General features: G+C 33.0%; 1 protein-coding gene across 1 annotated transcript; it reads left to right on the top strand.

The window, feature by feature from the left end:
- The first annotated feature begins 9,187 nt into the window (after positions 1-9,187).
- On the top strand, positions 9,188-17,824 carry dsx-c73A (doublesex cognate 73A). Its single transcript, XM_068362104.1, has 5 exons — positions 9,188-9,268; positions 11,019-11,159; positions 11,925-12,075; positions 13,545-13,658; positions 14,132-17,824. Exons 2-5 carry the CDS (start codon positions 11,139-11,141, stop codon positions 14,248-14,250), a joined length of 405 nt encoding a protein of 134 aa, XP_068218205.1. The 5' UTR covers positions 9,188-9,268; positions 11,019-11,138; the 3' UTR covers positions 14,251-17,824.
- The last annotated feature ends 1,417 nt before the right edge of the window (positions 17,825-19,241 follow it).

The raw sequence follows: 19,241 nt of genomic DNA on the forward strand, positions 1-19,241 counted from the left end.
ATGGGTCAGTTTGCGAACCATTTTACTGTTGTTTTTCTTGGGTTTCTGTTTTTTTTTTTTTTTTTTTTTTTTTTTTAGGATAACGGAAAGAACTTGTATGTGTAATCTTAGCACTTTTTTCATGATTTTATTAGTTATTGTTAACGAAAGGAATTTTTGTTGTGATTTTTAATTTTTTTGCGGATAACGAAAGGATTTTTTTTCATATTATATATTTTTTACTAGTAACGAAAGGGATATTTTTCATGATTTTTTATTTGATAAGGAATCGGATTTTTTCATGATTATTTTTTTTTTCTGTTTTGCTGATAACGAAAGGAATTTCTTTTTTTCTTTTTTGCTGATAACGAAAGGAATTTCTTTTTTCTTTTTTGCTGATAACGAAAGGAATTTCTTTTTTCTTTTTTGCTGATAACGAGAAGGAATTTCGTTCATGATTATGTATTTCCAATTTGTTGTGATGTCATTCAATCGTGCTTCTCAGATCTACCTGCTCCACAATTATGTATGTTAAACTTGTTTCATGTTTCAGTTTCCTGTTTTATTTTAATTGGTCATTACTTCTCGTGTAATTTATATATTTATTTTCTTTCCTCATTGATATATTTTTTCCTGTTGGAGCTCTTGGGCTTATAGTATCCTGCTTTTCATACTAGGGTTGCAGCTTAGCTAGTATTAATAATAATAATAATAATAATAATAATAATAATAATAATAATAATAATAATAATAATAATAATGACTGAGCAGCCTCTTGAACATTGTTCTCTGTATAGAATATAGATATTAATAGTGATAGCAATAGGTATAGGTAACACATATTTACTATCTTGGTCGTTTATTGAACATAACTTTTTAATTCTCAACTTCTCGTAGCGGGTGCACAAAATGAAGCTTTTTCCAATTCCAGGATAGATCGAGGTTTTGAAAAAGGTCTGAATCATTCCCTTGTATTTCACCAAAAATTATGAATCATGATGATGATGATAATGCAGCTGTTTGCTATATTAATAGTAAAATGTATGTAACAAAAGTGGCAGATTTTATAAGGTCTTTTATTTTATTTTTTCTAGTGAAATTGTAGATATTATTCTCTCTCTCTCTCTCTCTCTCTCTCTCTCTCTCTCTCTCTCTCGCACTTACACAATGGAGATGTGTTTAGAATTAGTTTCTAATATAGGTTAATCGTATTTGGTTTCAACTAATACATATTTAATGACTCAAATAATACATATTTATTGACTATCTATATTGAGATCTTAAATGTGTGTGATTGACGGTACCCCTTAAGTAGTCTAGGGAAATGGCATATTTTTTATTATTATTATTATTATTATTATTATTATATATATATAATATAATATATACACATATATATACATATATATATGTGTATATAGATATATATATATACACACACATATATATATATATATATGTGTGTGTGTGTGTGTGTGAGTGTATGTGCATAATGTTCTTACACATACACACACACCAACACACACACACACACATATATATATATGTGTATATATATATATAATATATATATGTATGTGTGTGTATATATATATATATATACACATATATATATACTACATATATATATATATTATATATACATACAGTATGTGTGTGAATGTGTGTTGTTAACACTAAAAGCATTATTGTTATTAGCGTACCTGGAGCGATCATTTTTTTTTTTTTTTTTAGTTACGTGAACTGTTATTTTTGATTAAGTTGCTTTCATACTGTTATTTTTTTTTTTTTTTGTGATCAATCTCAAAGATGTTCTCACCGAATCTCGGTGAACAAGAAATCAATGAGAAGTTTTTTTTTGGGGGGAGGAGGAAGATAAAAATATTGTTATATTGTTCTTCCGTCTATGTTATGTCGTTCTCTTTGTAGAACCAGTAAATGTTTACGATATTGCAGCCGTATCTTGCAATTCTGTCTATTGATATTAATGTTGTTAGTTGTTATGGTGGATATTTTTTTTCCATATTGATTGGGATTAAGTGATAAATGTGCATCTGTTTATTTGATACTCGGAGAAATCATATTCTCTCTCTCTCTCTCTCTCTCTCTCATCTCTCTCTCTCTCTCTCTATATATATATATATATATACTATATACATATTAATCTAAATTTTGTTATATTTACTTTTTCACCTCAGAATCTTTTCATTCACCATCTTTTTTCTCTCATACTCCTCTTCCTTTTACCCCCTTTCATCGTTCTCACCCCCCCCCCCTTTCCTCCTTTTTCATTTTGCCATCTCCTCCTGCCTTTCTTATATAATCCTTCCCTGCTTAGCGATGCTGGTCATCCCCCCAAAGACCGCATTCTTCGCTAACCATCTGTGATCTTTCTCTATCTCACCAGTTGCTTGATTGCATCCGAGAGCAGCAGGAGAAGAACTTGGCCCCTGCAATTGTGCTCTCAAGAGGAGGAGAAGAATGTTACGTATTGTGGCCAATAAGAAGACCCCCTTCGTTATTGTCTTATAACGTTATTGCTTGTAACATGTCCGTTTGGGCTTTCATCAACGGCCTCTCAAGAACGTCGTGTACCGTTTGATGTGTTTTCAATTGATGGGTTTCTTCCGTGTGATTCCAATAACATCTCGTGAGAAACAGAACAGACTGTTGGGTTTCCTCTAGATGTTTAAGATGCTCTGTAGTGTGGTTTAGCAAAACATTTTTACCATTAATATAATTGTAGTCTCTATTTTTGTATTCTGGGTTGAACTTGACTTCGTTCTTTGGTTCTTCACTCGGAAAAATATGAGTAATTTGATCTTTTTTTTTCTGTAATCAGAAGAAAATAATAGCTTGTTTCACCCCATATAAAGAAAAATATCGTTGCACTCTAACGAGTTTTTAAGTAGATTAGTTTATAAGAATAACAATGTAATTTTATTCATACTTTTCCTTAAAAATCAATCAATCATAGATTTAACCAGGAATTTATTTTTGTTTTTTTTAATTTACACCGTTTATCTGTAAGTATATTATTATTATTAATTATTATTATTATTATTATTATTATTATTATTTGCTAAGCAATGACCCTAGATCGAAATGCAACAGGGAAAACAGCCCAGTGAGAAAAGGAAATAAGAAAAATTAAATAAAATTGAATATTTTTTTTTTAGATTATGTCACAACTACGGTTAAACTTTAGATTATGTCCCAACTACGGTTATACGTGTTTGTCTGTCTTTAATCTATACACTCTTTGATAAAGTTTTAAAGCAGCCAAACCCCGAGCCAATCGAAGCAGATATAAAATAATACTGAAATACGTGAAAGGATTGAATGTATGAACCGAGTGTTGAATGTTTATAATAATATAAAGATCTTCAAAAGAAATTTCCGCAAATGTCAGTAGATTTCTTGCTTAAAATCGAATGAAACTATCTCTCTCTCTCTCTCTCTCTCTCTCTCTCTCTCTCATCTCTCACACACAGTAGATTTCTTGCTGAAAATTGAATGAAACACTCTCTCTCTCTCTCTCTCTCTCTCTCTCTCTCTCTCTCAGTAGAATTCCTCCTGCCTAAAATCGAATAACACTCTCTCTCCTCTCTCTCTCTCTCTCTCTCTCTCTCTCAGTAGATTCCCTGCTTAAAATCGAATAACTCTCTCTCTCTCTCTCTCTCTCTCTCTCTCTCTCAGACACCTGCTGTGCCGCACTTTATTCAGTCATAAAACACGAGAGACTCCGCCCCAGTTCCGCTGACCTAGACACAGTAAGACTTAACAAAATCAGCCAGGGTTTGGACTCTAGATATTCCGCCCTTGAGTTAGAAAGAGTGTCAAAGTGTACAGTTGTGAGATGTTCATTGTCACATGGTAGATTATCCATCGCCTCATCGCCTGTCATTCAGATTGTCATTGAAACCGTGAAGACGTTTTGTTCTGGATGAATATATTGCTCCCCCAACTAGGGTTCTAGCTTAGCTGGTAATAATAATAATAATAATAATAATAATAATAATGATAATGATTATGGTGATAACACCGTTTGTCCAATGGCCTTTTCTCTTTGCTAGTTCGATTCATTCCTAGGTTCATTATTAGATCAGGTATTAGAGATGGCCTGTATTATACTATATATATATATATATCGATATATATATATATATATTATATATACATATATATATATATATATATGTATATATAAATATATATATACACGTACACACATATATATATATATATATATTATATATATATATATATATATATGTGTGTGTGTGTGTGTGTACGTGTATATATATATTTATATATACATACATATATATAATATATGTATATATATATATATATATATATATAATTATCATTATCATCGTCATCATCAGCCGCAACTAGTCCATTGCAGGACAAAGATATGTTGTGGTAGCTGATGTGGTAACGTCCCTGATTGGTGAACGCCAGACTGGGGTTTCGAGTCCCGCTCAAACTCGATAGTTCTTTTGGTCCCTGCAACCTCGCCATCCTTGTGAGCTAGTGATGAGGATTTGGGGAATCATATATGTCTATCTGCTGAGTCATCAGCAGTCATCCGCCTTGCCCTCCTTGTCCCTAGTTTGGATGGAGTGGGGGCTTGGGCGCTGATCATGTGTATATATGATCAGTCGCTATGGCATTGTCCAGCTTGATAGGGCAATGTCATTGTCCCTTGCCTTTGCCATCCATGAGCGGCTTTTAAAACCTTTAAACATGTCATTCTACACACGTCTGATTCTGGTCTTTTTACGCCAGTTCTAACTGAGTCCTGTATGCCAGGGGTGAACCCGCAAATTTTCTTAGTTCGTCAATTCATCGTCCTCTCTTCCTTCCCCTGCTTCTTTCGTAATCTCTAGTGACCCATTATCTTATTCATAATGTCCATCTTTTGCCTGTCATTCTCATTATATATTGTGCCCATGTCCATTTCTTTTTCTTACAGGTTGTTAGAATATCCTTTACTTTAGTTTGCTTTCATATCCATATTGCTCTTTTTCTGTCTCCTAGTGTTATTCCCATCATTATTCTCTTCATAGCTCTTTGAGTTGTAACTATTTTATGTTCTAAGACTTTAGTAAGGTTCAAAAGTTTTTGATGTGTACGTATGTATATGTATGTATGGTGGGGGATAAAAAGAAATAGTATAAAAGTTACTTGAGAGCAAGTTTATGAGAATACAGTAATGATAGAATCTATACGGAAAGTGAAACTAGGCGACTCATAGACATTTTTAAATGTATCAAATCTTAATTAACCCTTTTACTGCCACTGGTGACATCTTTTAAAATCACCCAAACCATACCAAGTTGGTCTTCATTGGAATGAGACCTTTCAATAAATATCCACAAACTTAAGGTGTGTGAGGTCTTGAAAGATTTTGCTACATTATTATTATTATTATTATTATTATTATTATTATTATTATTATTATTATTATTATTATTATTATTATTATTATTATTAAATGCTAAGCTACAACCCTAGTTGGGAAAGAAGGATACTATATGCCCAGGGGTCCCCTAACAGGGAAAATAGCCCAGTGAAGAAAATGATACAAGAAAAAATAAAATATTTTAAGAATAGTAACAACATTAAAATAAATATTTCCTATATAAACAATAAAAACTTCAACAAAACATGAGGAAGAGAAACCAGATAGAACAAGGTGCCCGAGTGTACCCTTGAGCAAGAGAACTCTAATCCAAGACAGTGGAGGACCATGGTACAGAGGTTGTGGCACTACCCAAGACTAGAGAACAATGGTTTGATTTTGGAGTGTCCTCCTAGAAGAGCTGCTTACCCAGATGTTTTGTAGAATTCACCTCTGGCACTGAAAGGGTTAAAGATAAAATGAAACGAGTAGAATTTATATTTTTTATAGTTTATATATGAAATATCTGTTTTGATGTTACTGTTTTTGAAGTATTTTTATTAATCGTTAATTATTTCTCATATTCATATCCTTATTTCCTATCCTCACTGGGTTATTTTTCCCTGCTGGGGCCCTTGGACTTATAGAATCTTGCTTTTCCCAACTAGGGCTGTTGCTTAGCTGAAATAATAATAATAATAATAATAATAATAATAATAATAATAATAATAATAATAATAATAATAATAATAGAGAGGAGAAAGAAAGCTCATCTGAAGTCTTGAGGTGGGACGAATACTGTCTAAGAGTGACTATGAAAGAAAGTTCATATTCCTGTCTGTACAAACTATCAGTTGAAAGGGAAAATTCCCGAAAGTACTCTGTATTACAGCAACCGGAAGGGAATACGGTCATGCTGGGTTAATGACAGGACGTTAGAGAAGAACTTTGACTCCTGCATTGTTGTTGTGAATGGATGTGGTAGGATATTCTGTCCTGTGGTTTACCCTCTCTCTCTCTCTCTCTCTCTCTCTCTCTCTCTCACACAGTAGATTTCCTGCATAAAATTGTATAACAGCAACACACTCTCTCTCTCTCTCTCTCCTCTCTCTCTCTCCCCCGTAGATTTCCCGCATAAGATTGTATAACAGCCACTCTCTCTCTCTCTCTCTCTCTCTCTCTCTCCCCGTAGATTTCCCGCATAAGATTGTATAACAGCAACTCTCTCTCTCTCTCTCTCTCTCTCTCTCTCTCTCCGTAGATTTCCCGCATAAGATTGGTTATAACGTCTCTCTCTCTCTCTCTCTCTCTCTCTCTCTCTCTCTCTCTCTCAGTAGATTTCCCTTTTAAGATAAAATTAACCCTCTCTCTCTCTCTCTCCTCTCTCTCTCTCTCTCTCTCTCTCTCTCTCTCTCTCTCTCTCTCTCTCTCTCCAATTTAAGCATAATAGATCATTTCAGAGTCGATAATGTGAGCACAGTAAATCTCTTTCGAAATAGAAAGAAACATTTTTTTTTATGATAATTATTCTGCCGTTATTTCAGTCTTTACTACAAGTGACCTCGATGGAAAAGACGGCAACCGTTTTGGGGAGAGGTCAGTTAGTGAACCTAGCGGTGATGTGGCCACTAAAGCTGTAAAAGTCGGCTTGGTTCTCAATAGCTATGATAATGTTAATAAGTCTTTTTTTTTTTTCTTATAAAACGAGATTATGTTAAATGCAGTATTATTATTATTATTATTATTATTATTATTATTATTGTTATTATCCTTATTATTATTGTTATTATATTTTTATTTTCATTATCATCTTTATTATTATTGTTAATGTTATATTATTAATATTATTATTATTATTATTATTATTATTATTATTATTATTATTTTGTTATTGTTATAATTATCATTATTATTATTAGTAATATTATTGTTATTAGCATTATTATTATTATTATTATTATTATTATTATTATTATTATTACTACTACTTCTACTACTACTATTGATAATTATTCTTATTGTTCTTATTATTTTTATTATTATCATCATAATTATTGATATTATTTTATTATCTTTATTATTATTAATTTATTTTATTATTATTATTGTTATTATTATAACTTAATATTATTATTGCCGTCGCCAAAATCGAAGATTTTGCGAAGGGTATGTATTCACCCCTGTCTGTCTTTTGGCTTGTAAGCAACTTTACTCAAAATCCACTGTACTGACTTTGACCAAACTTGGTAGTCATGTTGGGTAAGACCCAAGGATGAATCTGTAATATTTTGGATGAAGTACATCAAAGTACGCAAGAGTACTATGAAAATAATCCCAATGTTAATTTTTTGTTTGTGAAGAACATTACGCAAAAGCTACTAAACCCACTAAAACGAAACTTGGTGGACATGTTGGGGTATGACCCACGGACAAATCCTTTAGATTTTGAAGAAAATATATCAAAGTAAAAGTACGCACTGGAGTTAAGAGCAAAATAAGACTGCTTGTGGTAGCGAAGGCATGCTCTCTACTGAGTGTCACTCTGGTTATTATTATTATTATTACCTCCGCCAGGAGGGTATGTTTTCGGTTCGGTTTGTTTGTTTGTTTGTTTGTTTGTTTCTCTGTTTGTCTGTCTGTCTGTGGACAACGTAGAGGCCACATTTCTACACGGAATCACTTCAAACTTGGCCAAGTAGTTCCCCAATGTGTATGGAAGAACTGATTAAATTTTGGTCAAGGTCACCCCAAGGTCAAGGTCACAGGGGTCACTGGTGTCACTATGACATAAGTGGCCATATCAAGAGACAGAAATAAAGCACTGACTTTTGCATAAGCCAACAGGGAAGTCCTAGTCCAGGCGCAACCCATGGGTGATGTTCAAATTTATAAAGGTCAAAGGTCAAGGTCATATTGGTGCATTATATCAATGTCATATTAAGTATCAGTGGCAAATGAACAAAGATCACTTGAAGGTCAAAAGTCAAGCAGGTCACTTGAAGGTCAAGGTCACGTGAAGGTCAAGGTCACGTGAAGGTCAAGGTCACCTGAAGGTCAAGGTCACGTGAAGGTCAAGTACATTTGAAGATCAAGGTCACTTGAAGCCAAGGTCATGTGAAGGTCAAGGTCACGTGAAGGTCAAGGTCACTTGAAGGTCACGTGAAGGTCAAGGTCATGTGAAGGTCGAAGTCACATCAATTCATGATTCTAGGACATATGGCGCTCTAGGTCACCTTGGCGGAGGTATGTCCTCTACGAGGACCATGTCCGCGTTCAGGACTTGCTCACTTGTTATTATTATTATTATTATTATTATTATTATTATTATTATGTGATGGCCGATGTGGTAACGTCCCTGACTGGTAACCGCCTGACTGGCGTTTGAGTCCGCTCAAACTCGTTAGTTCCTTTGGTCACTGCAACCTCACCGTCCTTGTGAGCTAAGGATGAGGGTGTTTCGGGGAAGCCTATAGGTTTATCTGCAGAGTCATCAGCAGCCATTGACTGGTCCTCCTTGGTCCTAGCTTGAGTGGAGAGGGAGTTTGGGCGCTGATCATATGTATATATGGTCAGTCTCTAGGGCATTGTCCTGTTTGATAGGGCAGTGTCACTGTCCTTTGCCTCTGCCATTCATGACCGGCTTTTAAACCTTTATTGTTATTGTTTCTGCAGCTTCTCTGTAAATTCTGTTACATATCATCTTCTGAATTATAAAATCTTATTTTTTAACTCATTCAATTTTGCATTTGTCTCCATAATAATTCCCAATCTGTATATTTTATCAGTTATTTTTATTTTCAGGACGATGATGACTTGCATTACCACTACTACCCTCACAATCAACACCTGTTCAAGCTGCCTGAATGTGCTACTCAACAGGTAATGTTGATTCTCACCTGAATCAGTTATATGGTTGGTGGATGTTACCTCTGAATTGGTTACAGGCTATTTTGTTGTTTATTAGACTTGTGTTTGTTAATGATTACAGTTATACGGTTAATGCATGTTAACACTGAATAATTTACAGGCTATTTTGTTGTATATTGGACTTGTGTTTGTTAATGATTACAATTATATGGTTAATGCATGTCAACACTGAATAATTTACAGGCTATTTTCTTGTATATTAGACTTGTGCTTGTTAGTGATTATATTTGGCTATGTTGCTTCTTTTCATATGTTTTTGTAATAGTAATAATCATCATCACCATCTCCCCCATACGCCTATTGACGGAAAGGGCCTCTGTTAGATTACTCCAGTCCTCTCTTATCTTGAGCTTTTGATTGAGTACTTCTCCATTTATCATCTCCGGCTTCACGCATCATGGTCCTCTGCCATGTAGGCCTGCGTCTTCCAATTATTATTAATTTTTTTTTATTAAATTTTTCTTCGATTTTTTTTTATTTCATATACTTGAGCAAAGCTCTTCTGTATCCACTTAGATGACATATTTCTTGGCGCTAATTTCTTTGTTTGGTGGAAATTTAATCACTTTAATATTATTATTATTATTATTATTATTATTATTATTATTATTATTATTATTATTATTATTATTATTATTATTATTAGCCAAGCTACATAGACCGTTGACCATTAAAACCCTGAGCGATTGAAAGTCTTATCCTTTTTCTGGGCCTTCCATTGAACATCCAAGATGGGGTGAATATTATTATTACTAAAACTATTATTATTATTGAAATTATTATTAAGATGATTCGAACTGTCATTACTATTGATTTTGTAATCATACAGTTTGGTGTTAATATTCTACTTTCCACCTGAATTTAAATAGTTTTTAAAATGAAATTTTGGAGTAAGATGAATTACAATTAAATGACAATTAAACTTACAGTTTATATATATTATAAAATGCATTTATTAATCGTTCTAATGATTTATTATTGTAAAACCATGCCACTGTATAGGACTTACTGGGTACGTTTGGTAATTACTATACAATGTTATATTTTTATTATATTTTGTTATTCAGAAAAATTAATGATTATTCAATGAGTACCCGATAATAAGGTAATAATAACTTATTTTTGCATAGTTTGAAATAAGTACTCGGGATTATTAATGACAATATATTTTTACCCAATAAATTTAGGTTATTTTGATATTAACATTAACACTCAATATGAACGTGCACTGGACAATTTCCTCCATGTAGTAAAGATCAATGTGTCAGGATATATATATATATATATATATATATATATATATATATATATATATATATATATATATATTTATATATATACATAAATATATATATATATTTATATATATATATATATATATATACATTATATATATATATATATATATATATATATATATATATATATATATATATATATATATATATAATTTCCTGTCACGCTCAGCGACATTGCCAGAAGTATATCTACTTGATCTCTCCCCAATCCCTCGGGTATGAGGAGAGGTTGTAGTCATACCCTGGTGAGAGGGGCTACACCAATAGGTGTTCGTGCATATGTCTGAATATTTAATGGACAATACCTAATAGAAATTTATATTGATATATTTATAGACTCAAATAGGATGTTGGATGATATCCTACGATAAAAGAAAAAGTCACTAAGGATCTTTCTTTTTCAGGTTTGCAACGCAGTGTACGTCCGCCTGAACTTCACGCAGCCTCTGTGCGCCTGCCCCCAGGGCACAGACCCCTGCAGCGTCTCCACCCTCACTTCCGACCAGCGGTCCATTGAGCTCAAGATGGGCGGATCTGCCTCAAAGGTGAAGTAGAGCTCTTCCATTGCAGGACAAAGGCCTCAGACATGCCCCTCCAATCGCATCTGTTTATGGTTTTGCTATGCCAGATTATACCCTTGAATGTTCATAGCTTGTCAATCTATCGTCTCCTCTTCCTTGCCCTGCTTCGTTTGCAATCTCTAGGACCAATTCTGTAATTCTATATGCCCATCTATTATCTGTTAATATATATATGTTTATGTATATATATAGTATATATATATGTATATATATATATATATATATATATATATATATATATATATATATATATATATATGTGTGTGTGTGTGTGTGTGTGTGTGTGTGTGTGTGTGTCTGACGCATTTATTCTGCAGTGGACTAGAAACGGGTGTATTTGTCGTTGTTTTGTGTGTGTGTATATATATATATATATATATATATATATATATATATATATATATATATATATATATATATATATATATATATATTTATATATATATATATATATGTGTGTGTGTGTGTGTGTGTGTAATATAATGTAAGCAAAATTGTGTCCGTTTGTTACTTAAATAAGTGACCACCAAGAAAAAAAAACATGCACTGACATCACATTAGCCCTATAAGCAACCCCCCCCCCCCCATAACATTCTCTGAAGTCGTCATAACTAATATAAGCAACCCCGTCTTATAAATACTTTCTAAGAATCAAAATAATAACATCCTTTCAAAATGAAAATACCTTTCTTATTCAGTTTCACTCATATATTCCATCTATCCCCACAGGCGATAACCGTAATCAAGACTTGCGAACCAGTCTGGAGTGTCAGGGAGTGCCGTGTGCCAAGAGACTGGTCCATTTTGGCCCTGCAGAACACCAGGACTGGCAAGGCCCATTACCTCGTCATCTGCAAGTGTCCCGATTCTGCACAGCTCGGTAGGGACATTGATTATGAAGTATCTTATTTGCCTTTTCTTAGAGGCCTTGAAGGAAAGTAGTCAGGATGGCCTGCTGCTGCTGCTGCTGCTTTTTTTTTTTTTTTTTTTTTTTTTTTTTTTTTTTTTTTTGCCTCAAGATAGTGTCTCTCTCTCTCTCTCTCTCTCTCTCTCTCTCTCTCTCTCTCTCTGTAACGGATATAACACCACTCAATGTGGCAATTTTTTTACACTCAAAATAGAAAATACTTGGAATAGACTTCCAGCAGAGGTAGTAAACAGTAACACAGTAAACGAGTTCAAGATTAAGTTATATGAGATCATAAGAACTCTCTAAATACTTAAACTAAATCGCTCTACCAAAGAGTAAATAGAGTCTCTGCGGATGGACTAAAAAGTCTTTGAGACATCCAAAATCCTTGTAACTCCTTTTAAGTCTCTCTCTCTCTCTCTCTCTCTCTCTCTCTCTCTCTCTCGGATGGACTAAAAAGTCTTTGAGACATCCAAAATCCTTGTAACTCCTTTTAAGTCTCTCTCTCTCTCTCTCTCTCTCTCTCTCTCTCTCTCTCTCTCTCTCTCTCTCTCTCTCTCGGATGGACTAAAAAGTCTTTGAGACATCCAAAATCCTTGTAACTCCTTTTAAGTCTCTCTCTCTCTCTCTCTCTCTCTCTCTCTCTCTCTCTCTCTCTCTCTCTCAAATAAAGAAATTGAGTAACGAAGTTTATTATTAAGATTTATTAACTACTTGGTCTCAGAACGTAATGCTTATTATGAAAATTTTGAAAGCGCTACAAATTGATAATAACATGTTATGATTTGTTATTTCAGTCTAAATTTAGTCTGAAATAATTAAATAATTTTACATTTTTCTTTGGTAACAATTCATCAATAAACATTTTAACAGCATTTCTATGTAAGAAGATTCTCAACAGTTGTCGTGAGTGTGTTTTATGGTCTTATGATAGTAGAAAGTGATAGCTTTCTTCACAAAGTAGGGAATCTCTTCACCATTTTCATTTTTATGACATAAATGAAAATTCTTTAAAAGGAGATGCAACCGATGCAGGACTGCTCTTTTCTAAAGGTTGTGGTAGCCTATTGCAAACATCACCGCCTGGCGATTTTGCTGGACTGACGTTCGAGTCCCGCTTAAGCTTGATAGTTTCTTGAAGTGTCTGCAACCTCACCATCCATTTGAGCTAAGGGTGGAGAATTTTGGGGGAGCCTATAGGTCTACCTGCTGAGTCATCAGCAGCCATTGCATGGCCCTCCTTGATCATAGCTTGGGTGGAGGGATCTAAGGCACCTATCATATGGTTAGTCTCTAGGGCATTGCCCTGCTACTTAGGGCACCGTCACTGTCCCTTGCCTCTGCCATTCCTGAGCTGCCTTTGATTTAAACCTTAAACCTTTCATTTATCACAGGACTTTTTCTGCAAGATAAATCACACCTTATATTTTGCTTCACAGATGGCCCTCTTAACCACGACCAGCCAACGTATGCCCAAGTTCCTGGCATTCGCGTGTATGGCATGATGTGCGTCAGAAGTGGTTCTCTCAGCCGCGGGCGCAGGGCATCACATGGTACGACAAACTCCTTTGAAAAATATTTCAAACAACTCCAGTAGTGAATTATTTTATCAGTTTGACGTTGACAGTTTTTTTTATTTTTAGATAGTACTTCTTTATTATTTTGTTTATGTTTGTTGTAGCATTTATAGTTTATTTTATTTTTGTTTGTGATTTTATTATTTTGTTTATGTTTGTTGTAGCATTTATAGTTTATTTTATTTTTGTTTGTGATTGTATTTATAAATGTTATTTTTGTTGTTGTTTGAGATAGTACTTAATTTTGTGATTTTACAAATTCTAGGGCATTAGATTTTTATTTGTTATATTTCACCCATTGCTTAACTTCATTTGAAATAATCATCTCACACATTGCATGCATGATGTAGATGCTGTTATCGTAGATCGTGACTACGCGCATTTTAAGTAGCTACATCTTCATATTTATTTAGCTCCTCTATTCTTTGTAACGTCTCTCCTCCCAACAGACAGTCCATCCTTCCCCTTGGACCGTGTAACAGAAGCTCTAAGGGACAAAAATGTCTTGAAGGACCTCTTAGAAGACGACCAACACTACGCAGGACCTCAACTGCTAGAACAACAGTGACCTGACTTGACTTTTTTTACACCGTGATGACCATCTTGTGTTTGGACTCTGGCCTTTAATTTTTTTTTTTCTAAATTATTCTTCTGGGGTTTTTCTGATTGTGTTTCAATTACGCATAACTCAAGATTTTAGATTTTATTTTGATGACACTTGGATGTAGGATTTTGTACCTGTGATTTTATCGGAAATAATTAGATGAACTTTAATTACTCTTGCTGCTTCTGTCTTAGGTGTTTCTGGCTATAAAACAACCAATCTTTACTGCTGGACCTCTTGTATCTTTTCATTTTATTTCCTTCCAGTTAGACCAAAATATTTTATGCTTTTTCAAAAGTTAGTATTTGATTAATGACTATTCAGATTTTAAGATGTGATTTTTAAAAAATTAAATTTTGTTGTCAAGTCTTGAAGATAAGAAGTGCCATCAGATGGCACAGCTGGTTAAAGTACTCTTAAGAGAGGGTACTTTGCAAACTATTATAGGACAGTACCACCAAAAATTGCACACAGCATTATCTCCATAAAAATACATAACAATGACTGAACTCAAGAAACTTTTAAGAGTAGGAAGAGGATTGACATGCTTAGAGCAAAGTTAAATCATTGAATTGCAAATTTACAGTTGGACTGTATCCTAATAGTAAAGGCTTTCTGAATTACGATCAATGAATATTTTTTCTGGTCCTTTCCTTACTGACAATGCAACATATTTCAGTTTTTTCCCTTCCCCATGAATGTCTTGCTTTCAAAAAGAAATGTTATTCACCCAACACTGGCATGTGCTTTTATTGGCTAAACACCTGATGCAACATATTTCAGAAATTTTGTTTTCCAACATTATGACATGTAGCTTTTCTAAGCAGATTTTCATCTTACCTATATAGAATTTTTTCTCGAACTACAAGTATTTTAAAACCTTCCAAAATCACTAATACGATTTCCAGCTCCATGTAACCCAAATTATTAGGGGGTTTCACGTGAAAAGCCTCCTAAATAAGCAGTCATTTAATCTTTGTCCCTTTTGATAAAGGAAAAGTGATATTCTAGGCTATTATTGAGTATAGGTTATTGTAGAAGGTGCATAGGAGGGGGTCTTAGTTTTTATTAATTATCTGGGTAATTGGTTATTCTAATCTTTTTTATACTTTTATTCGATTAAGAGCTCGTGTTTTTCCCTTTTTCCGTTTTCCATTTTCATTTAACAATATTTTTTTTTATATGGGATTTTACTGGATAGGGAAAGTCTCAGGACTAAGTAGCACTATTTGTTGGGATTTTTCAGGATCTGTCAAATAATAAGAGAGAAGACCCACTTTTTAAAAAGTAAATATGATCTTCAGATATTTTTAAAGGTACTCTGTCAATTTTCCATTTTAATTCTCTGGATGCAGATTCTCATACTGAGAATTCCTCTCAGTGACTAGGACATATTCATATTAGAGGCACCTGAGTGTCTCAGTGTCTCATTTTTGAGAAAGATAGTTCCTCGATCAATTCTTCCGTTTCACTCAGATTGGTCTTCCAGACCATGTTTAGTGGTTGATGTTTGTCCAAAAAAGTTGTCATTAAGTAACTCACTATGGGTTTATTTTTATTTCTGATACATGTAAAAGCATAGTGTGTAGATAATGATTCGTTTCCATGTCCTACAACTCGTTAAGACTGCTTTTGCTTGACTTCTGCTGTAGATACTTATCAGTGTTTTGATCAAATCGGTACTAATTTTGTTTCACTGTTTGTATGCTGAAGTTGGCATTTCACATTGTAGAGTATTTTATATACTTGAACTGCCATTTATATAAAACTAGTGATCTTATCCCTCTGAAATAATTAACACTAAAAGTGATACTTATTTTTCTAAATATTCTTACTGCAACTATAGCCATTTATTTAATTTATATATTTGACATTACTCTGTTAGGGTTTTGACAGCTCATAATAGTCCAAAATTAGTCCTCTTGTATTGTTTAGTACATACTATGCAGATGCTCTAAAATTAAATCAGTTTAAAATCTGTCATTTGTTTGTTTCTTGTAAATATATGATTTCTAAAAATTATTTTTATTCTAGGATAACTAATTTTTCATAGATCACTTATCAACTGGCAGTTCTAGATGTGCTTTTAGTTAGTTATGTCACATATTTAATCACGTTTTATGGCAATAATGTGAATATTTGCAGTTCCAAGATAAGGAGCACATGAGTGTGTGGTTTCCGTTATCAAACTATTAATGCCTGAGGTTACAATTACACTTTGTTGATAGGTTGTTATCCATTTTTCACTTACAAGCTCATATGTATTGTTGAAAACTTTAGGGAATTTCTTTAAGTATGATATTTAGGCAGGACATAGTAGATAGATTAAATGCGTACAGTAGCCTCTCAACTTATCAGATTTTCTTATTTACCACTTACATTATGAACATCATTATATGCTAAGCTACCTCTCTAGAAATAACGCATCTAGCTGATTTATTTTTGGATCGTATATAATTAAACCACAGCTTAGCCTAAGCGATAAGCTATTTTAAACTACCGTTAACTTTTAAGATAGTTTTACTACTTTACTTTACTTTACTATACTTTAGGGTTCTTGATACTTGTCATATGTTGACACATTTTACACAGTCAGTCCCCTTGATTATCTGTCAGGTTTAGTGGCTACAGTTAATTAATTTAATAGGTGTTATAAAATGCAGTTTAATTCTGAAAGATTGAAATGTTAGGGAAAAAAAGGATTTTGAAATTTTAGGGAAAAAAAGGATTTCATTCTAAAATTCTTTTATTTTTATTTGAATGCTTTTAGAATCTTTTAGGCTTAATAAATACCCCTTTGTTGTACTTTTAGCTCTAAATCTTCCTCTCCTCATGTATTATTTTCTTCTTGTATTACCAGTCACCATTATTTCCAGTACCTGAAGTCTGAAATCTCACTTCTAAATGAGTTACGGTACTTCAATCAACTTCATTCTCATGTTAATTTTTCCATTCCTGCTTTATGATTTTATCAAACTTGGTACGCTTGTTATACAGTATTTTGAATTCCTCTTCATTGAGTTTTTCAACAAATATATTTTTATTTGCTTGTATTGTCCTAGTTTTACGCTTTCATTATTTCATTTCTTCTTTGCATTTAAAAAAACAGGGATCCCAACTTTAGGAATTTCGATGAATTATACATTAGTTATCAACTATATTCACTATTTTTTTGTCAGAAAATAATTGAATGTTTATTGGAAGAGAAGTGTTTGATTAACACCACAGGTTATTTATATGTTTATTTATTTTTATTCATTAGACTTTGTAGTAATTGTTGTATGATGTGTGATGTGCTTGCTCTGTGATGTGCAATGGCCGTAGAATTTATGTGATGTTAGCATTGTATTGTGTAGTACCTACTGATGTATCCATGGCTTTACAAACTTTGCTTTTTTTCTAATCTGTAAATATATACGTAGTAAAAGAAATCAATGTTAAAACATACACTGTATTTGCACATTTATTTTTTGAGATTTGCTTGTATGTTTTTATATTGCCAAATGTACAAAGATCTTTTTAAACAATTAAAACTGTTCACCAAGCTATTCATTATTCCTTCTTTTTTATTTTAAGATGAAAGTGTAATATAGGTGTGGAACCTGAAGGGTAAGATTGGCTAATCCTCCAAAGATCTCATTCTACGATTAATTGTGTTTGGTGAGTTGGGATCATTATGTGACTCTTGTACTTGAGGTAAGTCATAGCTATCGCAGATGTAAATATCAGTAATGCTTAGGAGGTCTCCTTGTATGTATTTATGAGTATTGCTTTACATTTTTTTTCAGATTTCATATCGTTGAATTTAGTTTTGTTTTTTGACAACTTATGATATGTAATGAAACTGGGCTTGTAGTTGTATATTAATTTAATGAGTTTGTTGTATTTGAAGTTGTAGTATTGACCTATAGAAATCTTTCTTGTACAGCTTAGTTTTAACTTTCTGTTGTATAGATTTTCTCGTATTTCCCAGTACTGTAGATTTTAAAAGGGAGCTAGAATGATTAGATCGCTTGAAAATACTGAAGGGATTTGGTGTTTGCAGAAATTTGTTGGCTTTCCAAAATCAGATTCCCAGATGACTTTAGGATAAAAGGAGGATGAGAAGCTATTGCAATATACCATTGCTATTCAAATGAGACCATTAAAAGCAGTATACTGTATCCAAACATCAGTTTTTCAGAAACAGTATATAACTGCATAAGAAACATTTGCTTCATTCAGGGTTAAAATTTGATATTAAATTAACGACAGATACTGTAGATATTTTCAGAAGTTAGCGTTATATGGACACTCACGGAGTTGATATTTGATGGTATCTTCAGGAGAAATAAATTGGACTTTTCTGTTCTGAAATTTTTAGATTGCATGTATTTGCAATGCAGAAATTATATTTTTGTAGTGTCTTGAAAGCCGTGATACATGTATAGTTTATACCTATTGTGCATGAAAATGGAAATTAACTGCATAGAAGCCTCTTTAGATGGAATTATAATTGTCCCTATTTTTGTCATTTCTGTTATCTTTACTATACTCGATTTATTTATTGATTATCATTATTATTTATTCCGTATTACGGTACATGCATTATTACCTCTGCCAAGGAGGTTATATTTTTACCTGGATTTATTTAGTAATTTATCGGTTTGCTTGTTAGTAGGATTACGTCATAACTTCCCTCCGGATTTTCACAAAATTTTAACAATGGATTGGTATTATGCTCTGGAACAACCCATTAAATTTTGGAGGTGATCCAGATGTAGATCGCATTTCTGGTTATTATTGTTATTACTTATACTTTAGATTCATTCATGGTCAACTTAGGAAAAAGGGAAAGCTTGGTCAGTAGACTTGAGGGAAATGTTGATAATCTTCATTGACGTAGGTCTGAAATCTCTGGTTGCTCCTACTGTTTGTTATTATTATTATTATTATTATTATTATTATTATTATTA

Source organism: Palaemon carinicauda, chromosome 38 (assembly GCF_036898095.1).
Source record: "Palaemon carinicauda isolate YSFRI2023 chromosome 38, ASM3689809v2, whole genome shotgun sequence".
Classification (NCBI taxonomy): Eukaryota; Metazoa; Arthropoda; class Malacostraca; order Decapoda; family Palaemonidae; genus Palaemon; species Palaemon carinicauda.

Bases quoted from the DNA above. Each gene is read 5' to 3' on its own strand.
- dsx-c73A (XM_068362104.1), top strand. From the start codon at position 11,139: ATGGGCGGATCTGCCTCAAAG. The intron at 11,160-11,924 runs GTGAAGTAGAGC...CTATCCCCACAG, and splicing joins TGGGCGGATCTGCCTCAAAG to GCGATAACCGTAATCAAGAC. The intron at 12,076-13,544 runs GTAGGGACATTG...TTTGCTTCACAG, and splicing joins TCCCGATTCTGCACAGCTCG to ATGGCCCTCTTAACCACGAC.